At 49.0% G+C, this 22,336-nt stretch overlaps 4 protein-coding genes across 8 annotated transcripts; 1 reads left to right on the top strand and 3 right to left on the bottom strand.

The window, feature by feature from the left end:
- Positions 1-76: 76 nt before the first annotated feature.
- Positions 77-1,408, bottom strand: LOC120900154 (chromobox protein homolog 3-like). Of its 2 annotated transcripts, none has more exons than XM_040306784.1 (2): positions 1,224-1,408; positions 77-1,071 (listed from the first exon to the last, which is right to left on the bottom strand). In XM_040306784.1, exon 2 carries the CDS (start codon positions 1,040-1,042, stop codon positions 401-403), a length of 642 nt encoding a protein of 213 aa, XP_040162718.1. In that variant the 5' UTR covers positions 1,043-1,071; positions 1,224-1,408; the 3' UTR covers positions 77-400. The 2 variants fall into 2 exon arrangements, with proteins under 2 accessions (XP_040162718.1, XP_040162717.1); XM_040306783.1 differs by having other exon boundaries at positions 77-1,066; positions 1,224-1,407.
- Positions 1,409-1,837: 429 nt separating this feature from the next.
- On the bottom strand, positions 1,838-4,469 carry LOC120903068 (transmembrane protein 115). The gene is made up of 5 exons (XM_040312277.1): positions 4,421-4,469; positions 3,545-4,340; positions 3,387-3,462; positions 2,968-3,324; positions 1,838-2,902 (listed from the first exon to the last, which is right to left on the bottom strand). Exons 2-5 carry the CDS (start codon positions 3,981-3,983, stop codon positions 2,422-2,424), a joined length of 1,353 nt encoding a protein of 450 aa, XP_040168211.1. The 5' UTR covers positions 3,984-4,340; positions 4,421-4,469; the 3' UTR covers positions 1,838-2,421.
- A 1,440-nt stretch (positions 4,470-5,909) lies between these two features.
- Positions 5,910-9,523, bottom strand: LOC120904979 (sodium/hydrogen exchanger 8). Its single transcript, XM_040315562.1, has 2 exons — positions 7,396-9,523; positions 5,910-7,313 (listed from the first exon to the last, which is right to left on the bottom strand). The coding sequence occupies exons 1-2, from the start codon at positions 9,247-9,249 to the stop codon at positions 7,131-7,133; spliced, it is 2,037 nt and encodes a 678-aa protein (XP_040171496.1). The 5' UTR covers positions 9,250-9,523; the 3' UTR covers positions 5,910-7,130.
- A 1,227-nt stretch (positions 9,524-10,750) lies between these two features.
- LOC120904980 (S-adenosylmethionine synthase) lies at positions 10,751-21,109 on the top strand. 4 transcript variants are annotated; one of them, XM_040315566.1, is made up of 7 exons: positions 11,192-11,326; positions 11,500-11,869; positions 13,763-13,840; positions 13,927-14,049; positions 14,313-14,425; positions 15,868-15,980; positions 17,597-17,706. In XM_040315566.1, the coding sequence occupies exons 2-6, from the start codon at positions 11,755-11,757 to the stop codon at positions 15,943-15,945; spliced, it is 507 nt and encodes a 168-aa protein (XP_040171500.1). In that variant the 5' UTR covers positions 11,192-11,326; positions 11,500-11,754; the 3' UTR covers positions 15,946-15,980; positions 17,597-17,706. The 4 variants fall into 4 exon arrangements, with proteins under 4 accessions (XP_040171498.1, XP_040171500.1, XP_040171499.1 ...); XM_040315564.1 differs by lacking the exons at positions 11,192-11,326; positions 14,313-14,425 and adding an exon at positions 10,751-10,874 and having other exon boundaries at positions 17,597-21,109; XM_040315565.1 differs by lacking the exon at positions 15,868-15,980 and having other exon boundaries at positions 17,597-21,109.
- The last annotated feature ends 1,227 nt before the right edge of the window (positions 21,110-22,336 follow it).

Genomic DNA, 22,336 nt, shown 5'->3' on the forward strand with positions numbered 1-22,336 from the left:
TTAATGTATAATATAATAGCGATTGGAAATTCCGAAGTCCTTGCAGAGAACAATCCAGAGAAGAGCGCGCTCGGTATGTATTGTTAACGTAGTTATTTGTTACATTTATTCAAACATTCCATTAGTTAAATTCAGATATTGTCGAGTAAAGGAGATGAGGGGGGATAGGGGGGTAGTGGGGGGAGTCGACATGCAACTAGTGAAAGAGAGAGAGATAGAGAAAAATAGTAATAATGGGGGGCACAAAAATTTGCGGAAAGATAACCGAAATCATCATTCTAATTCTAAACTCAAACGTCATTAAAAGTAAACCGTCTAGCGTCGCACACGGGATTCGCTCCCGCATCCGTTCCCTGGGCCCGTCGTCTACTGCTCCCTCTCCCGCGCCGCCCTTTCGCACTTAATCTACCTGCGACTGATCGACCGTCTGCCAGATGAGGCGCTCCTCGTAGAAGTCTATCACGAGCTGGGGACAGTGCTTGCGCGCCTCCTTCGATTTCACCAGCTGCGCCTTGTCCTTGTCCTTCCACTGGATCAGGAAGAGCAGCTCATTGTCTCCCTCGGTGGCGCCGAGAATCTTCTCCGGCACGTAGCCCTTCTCGAAGCCATTCAGCTCCTCGACCGCTTCCCCATCCGCCTGCTTGGGATCGCCGCCGTCATCGTTACTTTTCGATTTGTTCGACTTGGTAGACGCGTTGTCGTCGCGTCCCTCATCGTCCGAGCCGTCGTTGTCGTTCTCCGATTCGCCGCCCGTTCGCTTCTTCTTTGTTGTCGTCCGCTTCTTGCCGGCGGCCGCACCATCCTTTTTCGCCGCATCCGTGCGCGACTGCTCGAACGCTTTGATCAGCTCGGGGCAGTCGAGGTTTTCGCGCGGTTCCCAGGAATTGCTGCCCGAGTCGTACCCCTTCCATTTGAGCAGATATTCTACCTTGCCCTTGCGCTCCCGCCGGTCCACGATCTTCTCCACCACGTACTCTTCCTCGGTGTCACTATCGTTCCCGCTGTTTCCGTTCGTGTTTTTCGGTTCCTTGGTGCGGCCCATGGTGTATTTTTATTTCGCTATTCGCTGTTTTATATGGATAGAGAGGGAAGCGGAAAAACACACCATCAAACGACGCGCTTACGGGGATGCGAGAGTGATGCTATGCGGTAAACGCGCCTCGCAGGGCAAAAAATGGCGCCCACCGAGTGCATCTCGCTTTCGCACAAGCCGCAATACAAACCTTGACCTAGATGGAGAGATTCTGCTGCAAGTTGCGTTTTCGGCAAGTTTGTGGAACGTTGCGGCTGGATGATACTTTTCCGGGGTTGTTTTTTTCGCTTTCCTTTTAACGCAGCGTTCCTTTCAGCGACGAATGGTCAAAGCAGTGACGCTTGGCGTGAATGTATTTTGATGGCGCTTCTTGCCGCAAAAAAGGACAGCGTTTACACGGGTTGGTTCAAGCGCGACACCGGCAACCGTTGCGGGGAGCTTGGGTGACAGTTTGGAAATGCATTTTCCGGCGCATCTGTATGCTGTTTGAAGCAAAATCATATTCTGCAAACCAGAAATGTAAATTGAAAGATAAAACAAATACATCAGTCAATAGAAATCGAATTAAATTCAAACATTTTCAAATATTGATGAGCTGTCAGAATGTGTTTGCCTGTCATTCATTTGTCAATCTCTGTTCGGCATGAACCAACCCGCCCATGGCGCTCTTTCCCATCAATCACCACAGGGTGGTGCAGTAAGTCCTGTTTTGCCGCGCATCTTGTTTTTTCAATATGTTTTTATATGAACAAAAAAACGAAATATTAACGACTTTTTTCTTAAAACATTTGAAACTACACGCAGTTAAATTCAATCGTTATTGTTTTATTTTCATTTCTTTGTCGTGTGTCAAATATACTGAGGATTGAAAGATTATAGTTCGTCCACCGGACGTTGCCGTAATATCATCCTATACGCAACGATCATCATGTCTCTATTGACTGGCAACACACACACTTCACTAAACCGCATTATTAATCGAAAGCATAGAAAGTATGTCCCTATAGCATGAATATGTATGCACTATTTACGCGCTCATTAACGTTAATGGGGTACGAGAGGGGAACAGAATGTCAAAAATAATTTCCATCTACGGTCGGAGTTCGCAAGTAAAGCCGTCGTGAAGTGCCTACCTTCTACTGCTTTGCCCATCTTAAACCGTGTTTTCGATGTTTCACTGATACAGAAGGGAGAAAGAATGTAACAACAAAAAGTACTCTAAACCACGCAAACACATACACTCGCTCCGCCGGTAATCTATGTGTAGAAGGTTAAACAAATAAGAAACAGAACAACGCTTAAAGCTATGCGCCAAAGGCTCCGCGTATTGGGCTTTACTTGGGTCGGTTGGTAAAGGGTGGGGGAGGTGGTGCAGCTCCAGCGGTATCTTACATCGTGGACGTTGTCGGTCCACCGCCGGTACTGCTACCACTACTGCTGACAACGTTCGTCGCGTCCAGGTTGATCAGGTTGGAGGATACGGATGGGGATTTGGGCAGTCCTTCCACTGGGCCCGGGGACGGTAGACTAGCGGTGCCCAGCTGGGAGGATGCCACTGGGAGCGGTGCCGCTGGTAGCTGTTTGCCGCCGCTACTACTGCTCGTGGGTGGCGGAGGTAATGCTATCGCTGGACGGTCCACGGTCATCGGGAAACCGGTAAACGGTGGCAGCCCACCAAACTGTGGCTGCTGCTGCTGATGATGATGCCCGTGGCTATGCCCATGCCCACCGTGATGGTGTTGCCCGTGATGATGATGATGATGATGGTGCTTGCCGGTGGTTTGTGGGAACGATTTCGGCACGGTATTCTGACGGCTGGAGTCGGTCGTTTTCGATAACCGCTCGCTTAATGCTTTCAACGCAATTTGTCTAAGGAAGAGAAGCGTTTTAGTAAACGATATTGATGGCATGAGCAATACTAGAGCACGCCTTACCGCCGCCGTTCCATGTCGTGTGGATCCACACCGGGCAGGTGCACGCTGACCGAGTGCAGCGAGCCAGAGTTTGACTGCGGTGGGCTTAGCCGCTTCACCAGCCCTATCCGCAGACAGCACAGGTACACAGGGTTCGCGAAGATCGCAATGAACGGTTGCAGCACGTTCGGGAAGAAGCTGGCGAAGCGGAAGTTTTCCGCACTGTCGCCGCGCGTACCGTTCGAGTGCCGCTGGTAGAACCGCAGATACACCCAGGAGACGTACAGGCCCGACGCGAACATTGCCGGATAGGTGCCATCCAGTAGCCCGACGGCCCATAGCAAAATCGATGCTATGACAACGGTCAATGGTACGTTTCTGCGCAAATCAAAGTGAAGTTATTGCAATGCCAATGCGAACGTGCCAGCTAGTATACGTACCGGTTGGAGAATTTACCGATCGGTGTTCGGGCTATCAGATGGTCGGGCATTATCTGCGTAACGGCTACACTTATCGCTGCAACCGGTAGAAAAAGGGTACGAAGGTCAGTGTGCGCACCAACCGGCTCAACTGCTGCTCGCTCACCTCATCCACTTACCTGCATTCATGCCGGCCAGCCCGTAGATGCGAACGTTGAACAGAATCTCCGCATCGGCCGTTGCCATCGAGTAGAGCAGATAGTAGAGGCTGGTCAGGATGGCCACCCCCGTGTTGGTGATGGCGAAGTAGTGCAGCATCTCCATCTGGCCCCAGGACGGTTCGATCAGCTTGCCGCACAGCCCGACCGTCACCAAATCGACCAGCACCTCCCAGAAGTGCTGCTCGATGAAGAAGTAGGTAAAGATGGTCCACACCCAGAAGGTGGGCGGCATCAGGTAGCCGGGCGTCACGCACAGCATCACCGATATGCGCTCGGAGAAGGAAATCAGGTAGCCGACCAGCGTGGCGATGCAGATGAACTTGATCGACGTCGAGGTGCTGCCGAGCAGGGCCGCCATCTGCTGCCGGAGGTACAGTGCATTGTTGCTGCTCGCCATCGCCGCCAATCGAATCGAACACCGGGATCAGCGGAGGAGGGGGAGGAGGAGGGTGTACGCAATCCTCCGGTTCCGATCGTCGTCGTCGTCCTGCAGCAGCGACCCGTTGCTTCCCGCTCTAGCACGGCCAAAAGCGCACGGATCCCGGCACGGTGCGTGTGCCTTTGTATATCCTTACATTTATGCCGTGTCAGCAGCAGCAGCAGCAGCAGCAGCGACGATAACAGCGGCAACGGCAGTCACGGACAGGGCGGCTGGAGCAGCTCGGGTTGGCGTGCATGCAAACGGGGAAACACTCACGGGAAAGGGGAGGTACGTGCACGCCGAAGTAGATATGCGGTCGGAACGGTCCAGCTTCTGTGAAAATGGAGAAGGGGTGGTAAATTTGGTAAAGCTGCGTTTTTTCCGGTCGATTGCTTTGTAATGTGTAGATTTACAATCTTTGATCGCTGTGTTGTTTTGCTGCACTGTCAAAATAGCTATTTTGCTACGGTGCAGTGTGGCCAGATTTTTTTGGCGGTTTTGGTAGGAGCATCAAAATTTGTATCGGTAGTTTTCGGTAGGAGTTTCAATTTTTTTTGGTATTTTTCGGAATTTGTTTTTAATTAAAAGAGATGGATCAGATTTGGTCGATAGCGGTCGCATGAAAGAGGCATTCCTGTAGATAATTATGGAAATTGTGAAAACAAATTGATGACTTCTCGGTTAGTATTATGAAAAAATCAAGCCGGTCTCGTAGTACAGTCGTCAACTCGTACGACTTAACAACAGGCCCGTCATGGGTTCAATCCCCAAATAGACCGCGCCGCCATACGTAGGACTGACTATCCTGCTATGGGGGGGAATCAATTAGTCACCGAAAGCCAAAGCCCAAAAAAGAAAAAAAAAGCCAAAGAAGAAGAATTATGAAAAAATCGCTAATTTTAGGTAGGCTAAATGAAACATCGGTAGTTTTATGGTGCTCATCTGTGAATCGGTTGCCATATCAGAAATCGGTAGGAACACAGATAAATCGATATTTCTGGTCACTCTGAGTGTGCTGATGTGCGTGCGGTTACGCGGTCGAGTTGAGGTGCCCACCGTTACCGGTTGTCAGGGAGGCGCGCGCGGTTTCGGCATTTACCGTTTTATTTCTTTCAAGTTTTAAAAATAACTGGTGATGTAATGCGTAACTTGTTTATAAAAAGCTTCACTTTTTACAACATTGTATGTGACACACTATATGTAAATTTAATATTACCTTTTTCAATTTCCATATTCACACGTGCTCTCGAACACGTGTGAGAACAGCCGTTGGAGGACAGCTGCAACGTTCGAAAGGCTGGCATAACCCACGAAAAAAAAAACATCTGGGGGATTGTTTTGCGCAACATTCTTCAATGTTGCAATTATGATTTCCCCACCATACACACACAAACATCTTCCAATGATCATGACCATCACCAATCGATTACTGTTTACGATTGCACGCATTATCACCAATTCGCAATTCGAAAGGGAAAGCAAACAGTTTGCTATATCACGTGCAAACCGATGCAGAAACCTCCAGCTCCTCCTGCACCGAGACCCAGAAGAAAAATACCCAGCAGCAACGTTTATTTTTAAAAGTGTAGAAATTTGTTATTTTTCCCCGACAAATTCCCCCCCACCCAAACCCGTCAGTCGGTCGCCCATTTCCAATGTAACCCCAAACAAGTACCAGCCCGCCCGGGGGGTGGGCAACTGCACATTAGATTACCACCACCCTCCGGTGGCGTGACGTGGTTGCACCATGTCAGCAGCCTGGCTACACCTTGCGGGCACCTCCGTTATCTTATCTACCGGGCAGTCAAGGTACCAATTATTACGGTCTACGAAGCTTACCTCTCTTCCAGTGGCGTTACCGGGGTTTGGGGTTTTTCAAATAAAACATCTTAGAGCGGCAGCGACCTGTTGCGAAACGGTTTTGTTTATTGGTAACGATAGCTTAGAGACACAAACAATATTACACATATTGAGAAGGAGAGAGAGGGGAATAGTAAAACCTAGATAAATAACACTGTTTATGAAGCACTGGAGAAAAATGGAGCGAGGGCGCTCGAGGAGTGCTGGGAGGAAAACTTAAACTGTGGTGCGCTGTGGTTTGAAACAGTTCTATGGAAACGGTTGGCGGCGATAGATTCCGGCGATAGATTATTTTATGCTCACACACGCACATGACACGTGTTCGATCGTGAGGCGATGAGATGGGGGGGTTGTGCTTAAGCGTAAATATGTCTCCCACACCGTCCTGCCATACAAAACAAAAAAGCTGTTACAATACTTGTGCGATTGGTTAACTTTCACTGCAATATTCCCTATAAATGAGCTACACTCGATCATACTTGGTAATAATGTGGTATAATAATTCTTGATTATTGCCCTAACTACCTTCAAATACTAGATTCAATGTATCGACGTTTTAAAGATTCGTTTACTGCTGTGGAGGGTGTATGTGTAGATAGTTAAATCGTTATTTTAATTTGTCTATTACAAAATCTAGGTGAATGTTGCTACCGACAGAGAGACCCCATATCTCGGGGTATCTCGGAAAAGCGGGAAAGTAGTGAAAATCGTACCCTTTGTTCGTTAAACGTCCCCTTTCCCTCATTTGCCCCTGTTTTTTGTTTCCGTTTGACTAGCGAATTATCACCCGATAATTAATTTTTACACGTAATTGCACGTAATTTGTTTACACGATAATAAAAAAAAAAAACAAACAAAACGCCCGTTGCCCGACGTTGCCCGATAACTAACACCTTTCCGTTCTGCAATAAAACATGCACCACACACCACATACATTGCCCAGCACCTGCACTACCCGTGCGATTCACGGTGACTTGCCTTCGTGGCTTCGGCACATTTCAATTTTTACGTATTTTGTATATATCCGTATAACTTTTCACAGCACACACACACGCAGACACACATTCGCGCTGGAGAATGATGTTGGGCCACTTACAGGAAATCGACCGTGCGCAGGGGCGACGTGTCGTAAAGGGCTCCCTCATGCCCGGGCAGGCAGTCCGCTATGGGGTGCTCCCGGCCGATCGGTGGTTCCGGCACCGACGAGGTCGGTGATGTTGGAACCGGCAAGGAGCGTATCACGTGCCCAGGCAGCTCACTGGATCAGGATTTGGTGCTGCGGCTGCTCGGCCCAGGGAACACGATGTTGGTCGTGGAACGTTCCGAAATGGCATCCGCATCGGGATCATCCTCGTCCTCCTCGTCCGGATCGTCCGGTGATATTCGGATCGCCTGGTACCATTTGTTGGTCAGATCGGCCATCTGGCTCTTGCAATCGTGAAGCTCCTACGAATAAAAGAAACAAACAAAAAAAGCTGTTTGTTTATATGCATCTAACTAATAAGCTTTTTTGTTTTGTTTCACTCACCTGATGCGTAAAGCGGCGCGTAAAGAACGGCGTAAAGAACTTTCGATCCCACCGGGTAAAGCCACCGATGCGGGACTGGGTAAAGCTGACCTCCTCCTCCTCCGTCAGCTCGGACAGATGCTCGGAATCGATCGCCTGGCCCCACTCGCGCGTCTTACTCAGCGACAGCGCCTTTTCCTTGCGCTTGCGGCCCGCACGCCCTGCCCGTGCCGTGCGCTTTACCTTCTTCCCGCCCTGCAGGTACTTCATCAGCGGCATCGTCGACCCGCCAAAGAACAGCGTCGTAAAGAGCACGATGATCAGCGTCGTCGTGATGACCACGTGGCGCGACTCCTCCGTGCTGAACTGCATGTGCAGCGACAGCGCGTACGAGATGGCACCGCGCAGCCCCGAGAACCACATGATGAACGCCATCCGGTTGGTGATCTTGTGCTCGCGGAACCGGTTCACCAGCCAGGCCAGCGGGAAGATGTTGCAGGCGCGCCCGATCAGGCACAGCACGATCGCCCAGATCACGAACGACAGCTCGCACCGGTGCTTGAACGAAAAGATGGCCAGCCCGAGGTACGCGAACACGCACGTTTCCGCAATGAACGCGAGCGTGCGCATCGTTTGCTGCATCGTGATTTGCGTCACCGTCGACAGGTTGAAGTGGGTGTAGTGGGACATTACGATGCCGCAGAACAGGATCGCCATTATGCCGGACAGATGGATGCCCTCGGCCAGCACGTACGGCGCGTACGTAAACACCAGCATCAGGCCGAACTCGAGCGACGGATGCTTGCGCAGATCGACGTGCTTGAGCAGCAGTGCGCTCATCAGCGCAAACACCACGCCAATGCCGGCCGACGCGAAGAACATCATGCAGAAGGTGTTCAGTGCGGAGAAGATGGACTCGCCCGTGCTGCTGCCGGAATCGGACACCATCGGCATGACCGTTGTCGTTAGCACGATCGAAATGGCATCGTTCAGGATGGACTCGCCAAACACCAGCATGTTCAGCACCGGGTCCACGTCGAGCGCGTGAAAGATGGCCACCGTCGCGACCGGATCGACGGCCGATATGAGCGATCCGAAGGCGAACGATTCGACAAAGTTCAGCCGGTACGCCACCTCCGCCAGCCCTAGCAGATACACGCCCGATCCGATCACGAGCGCGGAAATTGTCGTCCCAATGATGGCAAACACCAGTATCGAGCCAATGTTTTGGAAAAAGTTGCCCTTGTGCAGGTTGTACCCGGACTCGAAGATGATCGGGGGCAGCAGCACCAGGAAGAACGCGGTCGGCGAGAACACTTCCTCCCGCTCCCAGTTGGCGATGTGCTTGACGGACGATACGTTCAGGATGAGCCCGATCAGGGCGCCCAAAAACACGACCACGATGCTTTCCGGCAGGTACTGGAAGCCGGTCTGCAGCATCATGTGGATCAGCAGGATGCCGAGCGCGATCACGCACAGCACGAAAAAGATCGACATCGAGCTGTAGTGCTCCTGCTCCACCGCGCTCTTCTCCGGCGACATCGTGGCGGATGAGGTGCTGGTGTTGCCGCCAGTCGGTGGTGCGGTTGCCGTCGCCCCCGTACCGTTGGCGGTGGCCGGAGCAGGAGCCGGGGAGGCAGACGGTACAGTGGCAACGGTGGACGCAGAGACGGATGCATTGCCGTGGTGGATCGCTGCCAGTGCGACGGATGATGATGCCGCTGTCGTACCGGTGGCGCCGGGCGAACCGGGCACCGTCGGCCGCTGGTTGGCCGCGTCCGACGCGACATTGTAGAACGAGGTGAACAGGAACGCACAGACCACTAGAAAGTAGATTCCGGCCGACTTCATCGTGTCCTTGAGCGATTGAGTCATCGGAGCAAACTGGATACGCAATCGTTCCGCTGCAGTGGGAAGTGTTGTTTGTTGTTGTTGTTGTGTGCACTCCACTTGGAAAAAGTTGATATCACAAAAAAGGGACTGGTTTTACGTTTTCACGCCCGTCGAATGTTCGCGAGCTAGATGGGCCATTGCAGCCGTCCGTTTCGTCGTCGTCGTCGCTGGGTTCTCCGAAGGTGACTAGATTGGCTGATTGCGTTTGGAATGTTTTTCCACCGCAGCAGTCTCATAGACAGAAAACAAGGGGAAGGGGTGTGTATGACAATTTGGTGTGGTGTTGGGTGGGGGGAAACAAACACACATCCGAAAACGTCAAAGCGAGAAAAAGATAAACAGTGTACGAGGCACCCTGTGCGGGCCCGACTTGATCGAACTGGTGCGCTGCGGAACATTTATCTTTTGTTGTGATGTTTGATGGTTCAAATTTCTTTGAATATTGCTTTGTTTAAGGGTGAACGCATCGACAGAGTCTCTTATGAAAAAGGAAAAATAATTAACAGTGAAAAAGATACTTCTGTTAGCAATGGTGGCAACGTGTAGAAGAGATTGGATGAAGTTGCAAGGGTGAAGAACCGATTGTATGTCCCCGTCACGAGCAAGAGCAACTTAAAATTCACAAGTAACATATGTTTTAATGTGTTTGTTTAATTTTAGGTCCGTCGGTCGGATTTAGAACCGAAATTCAATTTTTAGGAACCGACATACAAAAATAGCTTCAAAGCAGCGTTTTCGACCGTAATCTTTGGCCTTGATCATCCGTTGAACATGCGTGAGCGGTAGGCTCCTCCGGCTTGGGAGGCTTTACTTTACCACACACACACGCGCATCGGAAGAAGAATTGCATTCTATTCTTAGAATCTAACCTATCGGCAAGCGCCTGCAGCCAGTTCCCAGCCTGCCCTGGAGCACGCAAACACGGGTACGAGTAAGGCAAACCGACATTACCATACGAATGGGCACGCTCGCGGTCGCGTGTTTGCTCGAGATCTGCGGGCGGACGGGTTGTTCCGCATCCGTGCACACAGGCGCAAGCCGGAGGAACGAAACAGCGACACAAAGCGTACGGCTTATCATCGGCATCGGACGACTCGCATCGGCAAGGTATTGCTGTAGCTGTAGCGAGAAGAAGAGGGGAGCCATCCCTCTCAACGGCCGACCATGTGCTGGCGCTCGCCAAGGGTCAACCGTGTTTGGCGAAGTGATTTCAAATGGGCAGCAAAAAAACAACAACAAATCGGGAGGAAGAGCGGGAGGAAGGTATTTTGCCCGCGCTGCTGTTGCACCGCTACAACCCAACGTAGAGGGGGGGGGGGGGGAGAGGGGGAGGGTATGGTTATTTTGAATCTTTTGCAATCGCAGCAGGACGGAAAAACCTTATCAACACGAACGCAGGCCGGAGCCTGGCCCCTGACATGGCCGGACAGTTTCGGGCAGAGCGAAAAATTCACAACACAAGCTTTATAAAATATGCCAGTCTCGGCCAGCGAACGGTTAGTTGTGGCAAGATCGTCGTGCACGAAACATCCGGTAGCCGTGGTGAAGTGAAACAGAGTTTACGTACGTAGAAATATCAGCTTCCAGCTCTCATCATACTATTTTTGGTTGGTTTTGATTTTTTATAGAGTGTTTGTTAATTATAATATGTTCTCTAAATGGTGCAACTTATACAACCAAAATTGTCAAAAAAAAGTTAAACAGAAACAGCTTTTGTAGAGCATTTCTGTTGTGAATTTAAATTTTAAACGTTTGTTATTTAAATTGCTAAATTCAACCGGCACACGCGCGACAAACAAAGCAGGCTCCTGGGTTTTCTAATGACATTTCTAACTATCCTACCCCCCTTTATCCCGGCTGCGCACATTTCGACGTTTGACAGCTGAGAGAAAAGAGAAAAAAATAGAGAAAAAATCACCCCAAAACGGTTCGCTTCGACTAAAACTGCCCCCTGTCGTTCTCTTTTCCACAAACATTCGCGGCGCTAGGACGGGTTTCACGCGGGCTGCGGGTTTTATTTTTTGCATCATCCTTTGCAAAAGTGTCGAAACAGTAAAAGGTTGCATCAGTTTTCGAAAAGTTGAACTAAAAATAGCCTCCCCCTTCAATCGAGCCCTTTTTTGATACAATATTTTTGCTTTTTTCTGCTCATTTCATACACACGTCCTTCCCGGTGTTGCCGCAAACCGTACCGGAATACTTCGCAAACCGCACCATCTTCACGACCAGCAGCAGTAGCAGCAGCATCCCGCGAAAAGGTCAGCCAGAGAGAGAGAGAAGCAGCAGTAGCTCCCTTCTCCTTGCCCGTGTCTGTGTGCGTGAGTGAAAAAAGGCCAAAAAGGAGTAGCAGCAGCAGCAGTAGTGAAAACCCTTTTTGGTTAACAAAAGTGTAAAGTTTGTTGTGCGGTGCGGTGTTCTCCCGATCTGCAAAAAGTGCAAAAGGGCGTGTTTGTGTGTGTGTTAAAAGCCTAACAAAAAGAAGTTAAAATGCCGCAAACAAACGGATTCGCTGCCAGCAACTCCAACGGCCACAGCGGGTACGAGATGGAGGACGGCTGCTCCTTCCTCTTCACATCCGAGTCGGTCGGCGAGGGCCATCCGGGTAAGCACTAAAAAAAGCGCGTGTGTGTGTGTGTTTGTGTGTGTTTAATTGCAGCAGTATTTTCAGCCGCAAAAAAAGTGTGTTTTTCTGTGCGTTATTCCACCACGCGATGTAAATGCAACTCGGAACGCTTGCAGGAGGAAGAAACTAGGGTGGTGGTGGTACGTTAAATATCAATTGTGTGTTTCCCTGTCTCTGGGAGGGCTCACCAAACCCTCCCCACCCGCCCGGCAGCCATGCCATGCCGCGCCGCCGTTGTGCATAGGCGGGGAGTGTGTGCGCGCTGCGACGATCTTATTTTTAGGTTAGGATTGCGTGTGCGAGAGAGGATGATATTTCGATCGGTCGTGTGCAGTTGTGGCCCGTCATGAGAGGAAAACCCATCTTTAATTCGACACATCCGTGTCAAGCCTCCGAGGGTGGCCTCAATTAGAAACTCCTATACTCGTCTAGCGTGCCAGCTATAGAGAGGAAATAGTCACAGGAACGATCTTCCCCTATCCCTATGCCGAAGCATGCTGCGATAAGGGCGAAATTCGAGGGATGAAGTTTCACATAGGAATCAAATCTGATTCCAATAGCACTCTGCGGTGATAGAAGATGCTGCCTGTTTTGTTGTTTTTCTTGTTATGCAATTTGACAGACAGACAGCCGCGACATAAGGGCGTGTTGGTAGGAAATGGTCGATTCTGCCAAGAAATGGAGGAAATGTGTAGAACCTCTGTACAGACTTTTTTTGTTTCGGGGTACAGTAAAAGGGCCTTTCCGTATGAAGAGATGAAATCGTTATCAGGTCGTAGGAATAGGAAGAAGCGTATAATCTTCTAGGCTTTAGGGCTGTTGCTATGGTGCCTCCCTTTTTAAAGGCGACTTTGCGTTCGCGTTATTGATTTTTTGTTCCATCATCGCCATCATCATCATCTCCCGGTCGCCAACAACGCATACGAGCTGCTAACCGCGACCATATCAGATTCTTTGGTTGGGATTTCCCCTCCCCAGTGCTTCAAATTACACCATTTTTAACACTTTTGCGTCGACATTTAGCGCCGACAGTGGAAGCGCCTTCCGGACTTTGCCGTCCCCGTCGCATGGTAAAAACACGTGGAGAATCGCCTGCTTTTATTACGCACTACCTGAACGGCGGCACACACACACTAATATACCTACATTCGCATGCGGGTACCAACCCTACGCTCCGCTCCAAGGTTTTTGGGGGGCCGGCAATGATGGTTGATGAATAATCATTTGGCGGCGACGGCACCGCGTGGACGACAAGCATGGTCCTCGATGGAGGGGTGTTTTTTTTTCGTCTATCACCATTACCAACACGGACATGTTTTACATGAAAGGCACACAATGCACGCACACACACGTGCACGGCTGCATTAAATATATCGTATAGGTACGAGCGCGAATGCATATGTGTGCGCGAGAGCGGGCGCGCGCGCTCGAATGTAACGGTGTGTTTGTTTATGTTTTTTTGCCCCTTTGCTTTCTTCTTTCCCCCGAGGGTGTGTGGGGTGATTTCTGTCTCCTGGGGTAGGGTGTGTGTTTTGGTATTCTTCTTTAATGATGGTTTTATGTTTTGGCTTTTCCTTTTTGGTTTGCATATTCTTTGCCTGCGACTATCTGCGACCCCTGGGCAAAAGGTGAAGAACGGCTTGGGAGGGAGAGTGATCAGAAGGGTATGCAGGGTATCATTAAAGTAAAGCTGCAATGGTCCCGTAATTACAGAACAGGGAGAAAAATATGCTTTTTTTAATTTTTTCGGCAAACGCGGCAACGGAATGTGCACACACCGCCATGTTGCCAGTTTAACGTGAATATTTTTACTTTATGCTTTATATTTATAGTTTTTTTTTATTTAAATATTTTTTTCTTCTCCACTTTTAGACAAGATGTGCGACCAGATTAGTGACGCCATCCTGGACGCTCACCTGCAGCAGGACCCGAACGCAAAGGTGGCATGCGGTAAGCGCTACTTGCTGCGAAAGGCCTTCTACCCCAAGAAGCAGCAGGAGAGCAATGGATAACTGTGTCTTTTCTTCTACTCGCAGAAACGATCTCCAAAACCGGCATGATTCTCCTGTGCGGAGAGATCACCTCCAAGGCAGTCATCGATTACCAGCGCGTTGTGCGCGAAACGGTAAAGCACATTGGCTACGATGATTCCTCCAAAGGTAATTGAAGGCGGACCAAAACCGACGACCGAATACATACATTTCCTTACCCGAAACACTTAACTCCTGTTTCCCAACCTCCAACTTCCCTCCTTACTTCACATAAAATCCATTTTTGCTGTTTCTTAATTGCATCAACCAACCAAGAGTCTGTCGTTAAAGCGCGGCCCGGTAGTGTGTTGCCCCGGCCGCGTCCGTTTCCGCTTGTAAATTATCCTTCCCGTTTTATAATCTACCATGTTGTCGCTCAACCGTTGTCATAGGATTCGATCACCGTACGCTGAATCTGCTGGTAGCGATCGAGCAGCAGTCGGAGAACATTGCCCAAGGAGTACACATCGATCGCGACGATGACAGCGTCGGTGCGGGCGATCAGGTACGCGGACTGTTTACGCAATTGCGATCCAATATGCGATCCAGCCTAGTTAAGGACACGGACCCCATTTTGACCTCGTGTTCGTGTACGCCTTGCTGTTGTAACTGTGTTGTTAATGTGTTATGTTGTCGTGTTTCACTAGACTACGGGCGCTATCACACGTGTCCGACGCTGACGCGTGTCCTTTGCTGCCCCAGCCAAGCATGCCATTCTGTGAGGCAAACTCATATAACAACGCGCCCCTTCATTTAATCATCCCCAAATGTAACAGTTTCCAACAGAGCTCCTATATTGGCAAAATGAAGCGTAATGTTTTGTGTAACTTTTCTAAAACAAGGAAACCTTAAACCCATATTAACACTGCATGATTCAGTCTTGGAAGAGCGGCCACCGAGAGATAGAGAGTGAGAGAGATAGACACGTAATCCAAATATTCTAGAAGCTAGTTTTTTTGTTTGTTTCCTTGATCATGATCATCATCATCATCTTCCTGTCGAAAAACATGCGATAGGGTCGGAAGGAAGCGTCACGAACTGCAAATCACGCCCAAAGTTCACAGGTTATACTAACACTGTCCATGTACGTCCGATTGTGTTTGTCTGTGAGTCCTTGCGGCTGAGTGGCGTGGAGAAGCCCCCTTCTCGCTCGATTAATCAGCTGAATCTGTAAGGCGGGCCCGTCGCTGATAACATCAGCAGTTGACCAATCAACCGAACGTGTCGAAGAATTTCGTCTGCGTATGCTGCTGTGTTGCCTGGGCACGATGACGACGATTGTGATGATGATGATGTGCACGTGGTCGCAATGCTACTTTGTGTCGTACGATTCCATCACGATGTGTCGTGATCGATTTGGAAGGAATTTGACGTCAATGACCGTCCGAGCTTCGATCTGCTGATAATGGCGGGGTCGTACGGGTTACCCGTCGCTGTAAGAAGAAGAAGAAGAAAAAAAGGGATGTCTACATTTTGGGGCAGAAGTATTCCACCCTATCATCATGTCTGATGTTGTGTATGTTACGTCTAGGAGTCCTTTTAGGGTCGAACAACCTTTGTCCCTTCCAGTCCATTTCCATTTCTACCCATGCTCATCTGTCTCTTTTCAGCTACATCTACACACACACACACACAAGCACATCTGTCGATTGTGTTGATGAAATTAATGGAAGTTAATAATGTTTCCACAATTTTATCTTTCTTTGCATGTTTGGTCGAATCGAACTCCTCTCGCTCCAAATTTGAAACGCGCGCGCATTTTCTACTTGGTTACATTAAATTCCCATCTACGCATGATGATCGCGGGGGTTTTTTTTCGGGGGGAATCGGGTTACACGTTCGCGGGAATTCACCATTCACCATCAATCGTGGTTCGGTCCGGTCTGGTCGGGGTGATGCCGCTGTACCGCTTCCATCCATTCCATCCGTGGCGCTGCCGCTGCCCAGGGTTCGACTATAAGACATGCAACGTGCTGCTCGCACTGGACCAGCAATCGCCCAACATTGCCGCCGGGGTGCATGTGAACAGGCCCGAGGAAGAGGTCGGCGCAGGTGACCAGGTTAGCACATTTAAACCCCCGGAGGGGGTGGAGGAATGAAAGGGAAAGCGTTTTGCTTTCCCCCTTCCGTTCCCCTCTCCCCGGGGGCTTTCAGTTTCGATGTGTGTACAGTTTGCTCTTACTTCTTCTTCTTCCTCTTCTTTTTGCTGAACCTTTTAGAATCATTTGCTGCACTCCTAATTAACTTTGTTAGAACCCTTTTTTCCTGTTTGGTTTGTGGTAGTACATGTTGCGTTTTGTGGGGGGGATTTAATAATGCACGTTTCACACTATCTCTTGGGCACGGGAATCGGGAAAATCATTCGTTCGTATTCGAACCTTTTACCGTGGAGAGAGAGAAAAAAGATCGAAATTGGTGGTAGAATGGTTTTTAGAAAGTTATCACAAACATAATTGACTTTAATTTATTGCCAAATTTTGTTAGAAAACTTAAAAAAAAGAATGTTTTTATTTTACTCTCTTTCATAATTTCATTAAATTCTTTGGTGTAGGGTTGTTAAGTTTCTTCTATTAATCGAACATTATCATCCTCATTCTTGCTTGTTGTAGTTTCTTTTCTTTGTTTTCTGTTGCACTTACTAACTGTTATGTTTTCTATTTTTACTTACAATTAATATTGCGTGTAATCGCATGTTTGCTTAGCTGTGTATGCGTACTTCAATCGAATCGAATCGAATCCGAGAAGCAGAGCAGTGGTTGGCAGCACAGACGTGGCTCGGTCTTCGCGCGAAACAGCGCATGTATCTCTTCGGACAGAAGCCACACACGCGCGCCTGGGTATGTGTGTCCAGCTGCTATCAAAGCGGGTGTTTTTACAGCCCAAAATTGTGTGCCCCAGCCTCCAGGGCTTCGAACCTCAGCCACACACACACACACCGCCCAAGAAGGTCAGCTGAAGGCGCCCTTTCAGTCAACCATTCATTTGCCCAATGCTGGCCATGCTTGCGCGAGTTGTCAAAACAAGTGCCATTCATGATGACCCTCCTGCTTGGCTCTCTCTCTCTTTCTCGCATTCGATTCGATTCAGTTGATGTAATATTCTATCAGTAGCGGTTAGGAAGAACAAAATAAAATAGGGGATGGGCCCACTGTTAAAACACGGGCGAGATAAGCCTCTGTTCGGTTTTGCGCACTGGCTGGGTTGGCTGGCTGAACTATTGACATGCTTTTCCAGTAGGTTCTTGCGTGCGTTTGAACCTTGCGAGCGGGTATACTTTGTAGCGCGAAGGCAAAGCCCCCGTTGCGTACATTGTTTTCGGCCGCAAAACAGGGGCAAAACATGAATGCCAATTCCAACCCGCGAGCGCGCGCTCTCGCCATGACGTCAATGTCGTTGAACTCGGAGCACTATTTTTAGATTAGAAGCGCATTTCCCTGTGCGTGCGCTGCGTTCTGGGTGGGGAGGGCAAGCCCTCCTTCCCCCCATTTCGTTCTATGTACCAAAATTAGGCTACGAGACGAGACGCAGAAAATTCGACGGAAACGCTTGTCAATCGTTAAGCCAGCTAAAACGCTTTGCTTTTGTGCTTTGCTTGGACCGTGCAACTAAGTACTAATTACTATCTCTCTTTTCTTCCCCAAAACACTCGCCCCTCCTCTTGAATGTATTTTCCCAGGGTTTGATGTTCGGTTACGCCACCGATGAGACGGAGGAGTGCATGCCGCTGACGGTCGTGCTCGCCCACCGGCTGAACGAGAAGATTGCGGAGCTGCGCCGCAGCGGCGACTTCTGGTGGGCCCGCCCGGACTCGAAGACCCAGGTCACGGCCGAGTACGTGTTCGAGTCGGGCGCGTGCATCCCGCAGCGCGTGCACACGGTCGTCGTGTCGCTGCAGCACTCGGACAAGATTACGCTCGAGGAGCTGCGCAAGGAAATCATGGACAAGGTGATCAAGGACGTGATCCCGGCCAAGTACTTCGACGCGAACACGATCGTGCACATCAACCCGTGCGGGCTGTTCATCATCGGTGGGCCGCAGGGCGACGCCGGGCTGACCGGGCGCAAAATCATCGTCGACACGTACGGCGGCTGGGGTGCGCACGGTGGCGGCGCGTTCTCGGGCAAGGACTTTACGAAGGTGGACCGGTCGGCGGCGTACGCCGCCCGCTGGGTCGCCAAATCGCTCGTGAAGGCGGGCATCTGCCGCCGGTGCCTGGTGCAGGTGGCGTACGCCATCGGGCTGGCCGAGCCGCTGTCCATCACAGTATTCCACTACGGCACGTCGAAGTACAACCAGCAGGAGCTGCTGAAGATCGTCTCGGACAACTTCGATCTGCGCCCGGGCAAGATCGTGAAGGATCTGAACCTGCGCACGCCGTTCTACCAGCGCACCAGCACGTACGGCCACTTTGGCCGCCCGGGCTTCCCGTGGGAGGAGCCGAAGGAGCTGGTGATTGAATGATGCCGGCCGGCGGCCGATGCTGCGGTCGAGCCGCCGGCGCCGGTCGCTGGCGAGGGAGAGCGTGCCACGTACCGTCCGGCGGGCGGTAGTGCTGACGGTGCGGCGACCGGTGCCGGGGCGGCGGCTTCTGGAGCGGAAGCGAGCGCTTGCAAGAAAGCGAAACTAGATATTTAAGTGTCTTCAGTGTGGACGTAATAGCTCGTTTATTTTTTGCAACCAATTTTTTTTCGTCACTTAATGATGCACACACAAATGCATACTCCAAGCCGTGTGTCGTAGCAGGGGACCGTCTTTTCTGCTGAAGCCCGTCTTTAGCTGTCGCATACAGGTGTGTGTACTTCGGTGTTTGTAACGGCTACATCTCTCTATCTCCTTCCATTGTGTTATCTTCGGCTAACCCGTTTTGGACACTTAATACCATGGCATAAAGCAAAATGACGAAGATAGTGACGTAGATATCCTATCGTATAAACAGAACAAAAAAACAACTACAAGCCATAACAGAAACACACAGAGCATTTCAACACAAAAATGATGGGAATGCAATTGCCAACAATAGCAATGGAGCGCAAAAAGTAATCGCGTTTATGAAAAGACGAAGACAATTTACTATGTAAGAGCCAAGCGAGCGCGCGCGCAGTGTTTGAAAAGTGCTAGAATTGTAAGGATTGAAACAACAACAAAAAAAAACGTTAAATTTATGGGAGTATGTTTCCCCACGTTCGGCGTCGTCCCCGCACTACTCGAGCGGAGCTAGACCATTCGGTAGGCCACAGTAGGACCAACAAAAAAAAACGAGATCAAAGTGCGCACGCACACCCACATTACGCGGGTTTGCGCAGTGTACTGCCTGCTGCAAAACTTGCTGTGCGATGGGAGGGGAAGATTGGTGCCACCACGGGAGCCACTGCTTGTGAGAGTGTGCTCTCTCGTGTGTGCCGCATGGTTATCGACATTTCGACGCAGGGCTTTCGAATATTAGATTAAAGGAAGGGCACCACCGTCGTTGCAGCAAAATGTTGCTACCCATGAAGCACGAAGATGATGCGCCTGTAAACCGCATTTAATTTGGACTCTAGTTATCGCTATCGAAGAAGCAGGTGTAGTCGTATTGCAAGTGCAGAAGTGGAGCTAGTAGTTCCAGCGTGTATAGGATTCTTCCAGGCTACTAGATGTAGGCAGCTATAGGTGAAACTTTCCTGATCGGCGCGTTCTCATCCCCGCATAACTTTCCTATCGTGAAAACGGTTTTTACGTTCCTTTTCACTAAATGATGAGTGAGCATTTACACAAAAGCAGGAAGGCAGTTCAGGACGAAGCTAGGGCGAAAATGGCGTTAATGGAATCCAAACGGTGCTGTTGTGGATGCCGGGAGGGCCTAGCCTTCCCGGGAATCCCTCCAAATCTAGGACACGAGAGAGAGAGAGCAGGAGAAGTTAGGAGAATGACAATTTTACATACTTGATGAACACACCGGCATCAAAATTTGGTTTTGCTTGCCAGGAATGGATCATACTGCCAATTGAAGACAGAGTTCAGAGGTCAAGAAGACGTGTGTTCGCTCAGACACACACTTTTGCACAAATATGTTCATGCTGCCCTCTTCTTCTCCCCCTAATTTTTTAGTTGTTTTGGCATTGAGAGAGAACAAACCAGGACAAAGCAGTGCAATACCTAAATACCGCCTTTGTTTTGTGGTTTTAGGATTTAAAATCCATAAATTTAAATTCTAAGAGTACGAAATTGTGTCGCACACACACCGATACACACCGGTAATTGGCATTATTAATTGCACTGAAAACCCGATATTGTAGAGCAGTCGGCGCACACCCAACAGGTGAGGGGTAGCTTTAGAGTAGGTTTTGGTAGGACGTTTGGCCAAGCAGGACAAAAAAAAAGTAAGAGACAAACCCCCCCAACAATGCGGGTTTCAGAAAACATTTTTTGGAACATTTTGTCATCGTTGTTCAACCAAACCTCTTAGGAAAAGTCCAAAGGAAATGCGGTTTTATCTTACCCTCCCTTACCAGCACACGTTTTGTGTTGTGTTTACGAAAAGGATTTTATTTGTGGAAAAGAGCTTTTTCGAAAATACTCCGGTCCGCCGAATTGGTCGAAGGGTGCATTCTCGGTACGACAAAAAAATGGAGCAAAATTGTGAAATGAAACAGAAAAAAAGGAAACAAAAAAAAGAAACTAGATTTATGTACTAAGCAGCGCACAGATCGCGCAAGCAGAGGGAGAGAGAGGAATCTGTTGTGCTTTCTAACAATGATACAATTAAACAAACAATGAAAACATACACACATAACATAGATGCCATACACACAGCAGTGGCGGTGGAAGAAGAATCGAAGCAAAAGATCAGTAAATTATGGTACAAAAAGTGTAAAGAATCGGTTCCACGCCACGGGATGCTGACAATCGTACAGCGGTACGACCGTCGTAAAGATCGATCGTACAGCGGTACCACAAGCGCTTGTTAACAACACGCTCTTAGGTTTTGCACATAGAAACACACACATTTTATAATTTTAAAAAGATGAAACTCCTGCAAAGCACACACAAAAGTATAGAAAACAACAGAAACCGAAAAAAGAAAGAACGAAAGGAAAAGAAAGGATTAAAAAAGCGAGAAAGAAAAGCTAGTACCGAGACACGCTCCGTGACAGAGTGCGGGCGAGCACAACACCCTAAGCTAATAAAACAAACAAACAAACAAAAAAAGTGTAAAACATATAAGATGCATCTTTAACAAACGAAAGCAAACAAAAAATCATTATAAAAGTGTTTGAAACAAAACCAGATTTTTCCCGCTATTTTTGCATGTGCGACAAGCAAAATCGGAGATAATTGTGAGTAACAAGCAAAAAAAAAAACAAAACAAAACAAACAAGATGATTTAAAATACACCTACTTCTATTCTATTTCAAGTGATTGAGATACATTAGAACGTTTGTGGAATTTGGTACCTTTTTTGTGGCATTTTAGAAAGAAAATCAACACTCGAAAACAGCATCGGAAGAAGTGTGTTCCAAACGGGCATTGCCCGCGTACACACGACGCCCACGGGCCTGCCCGAATGACCGGATGTAGAGCCGATAGAATTCGATCTTCACCATTAACGTAACAGAGATAGACTTATACCACGAACGTAACCGAAAAGGAATGCATGCTTCACTCATCAGGATATGAAGGGAAGGAAAAGGCAAAAGAGATACAGGCTATACATGTCGTCTAGATGCGTTGCTTATGCGTCTCGCTCGGAATCACAGCGGCATACGGCAGGTAAGCAATACAACTGGTGCTACCAGATACGGACACATGTTAAACGAACACAACTATTCGGTTCGGCTCGGTAAATGTCGGGTGGACGCCGGAACGCAAAGGAGTAGATTTTGCATGATTTTGTATAACTTCGGCTGTTTTGAACCTCACGTGTGGACACAGGCAATGGGATCAACGCTTGATTCATTCGCAAAGCTCGTTATCTACACATGCAAGACTATGTCCGAAGTGCGAAGCAGTCAATTAGACAGGGGAAACATTTCCATTAACTCATCACTGACTTTCGTAAACGCTTTAAGGTAATTAGTCCCTATGCAATGATCATTCTTTTACCGTGTCTACCGTCCTAAGTACAGATGTGTCATTAATTTATACAAAATTCTTACATCATTACAGGGCGAAACCGCTACATGAAGGTGTAATGCTTTTGACCGTACATTAACCTCCTCTGTCGTTTCCACAACCATAGCGAGGAAGGTCTGCAGCGTGTTTGCAGGAAGTTACGTCGGTGATCGTTTGTCAAGGTCAAGTTCATTGCTCATGAGAAGCTGGTTTGCTTCTTGTTATGCCCACCTCAAAGGGAGTGCTAAGAAATGTCTCGTGCGAAATGTAGCTGATTTTGTCGAACACAATGCTCTCTCGTTTGTGTGTGTTACGGTAAATCGG

The sequence above is a fragment of the Anopheles arabiensis genome, chromosome 3 (assembly GCF_016920715.1).
Source record: "Anopheles arabiensis isolate DONGOLA chromosome 3, AaraD3, whole genome shotgun sequence".
NCBI classification, from domain to species: Eukaryota; Metazoa; Arthropoda; class Insecta; order Diptera; family Culicidae; genus Anopheles; species Anopheles arabiensis.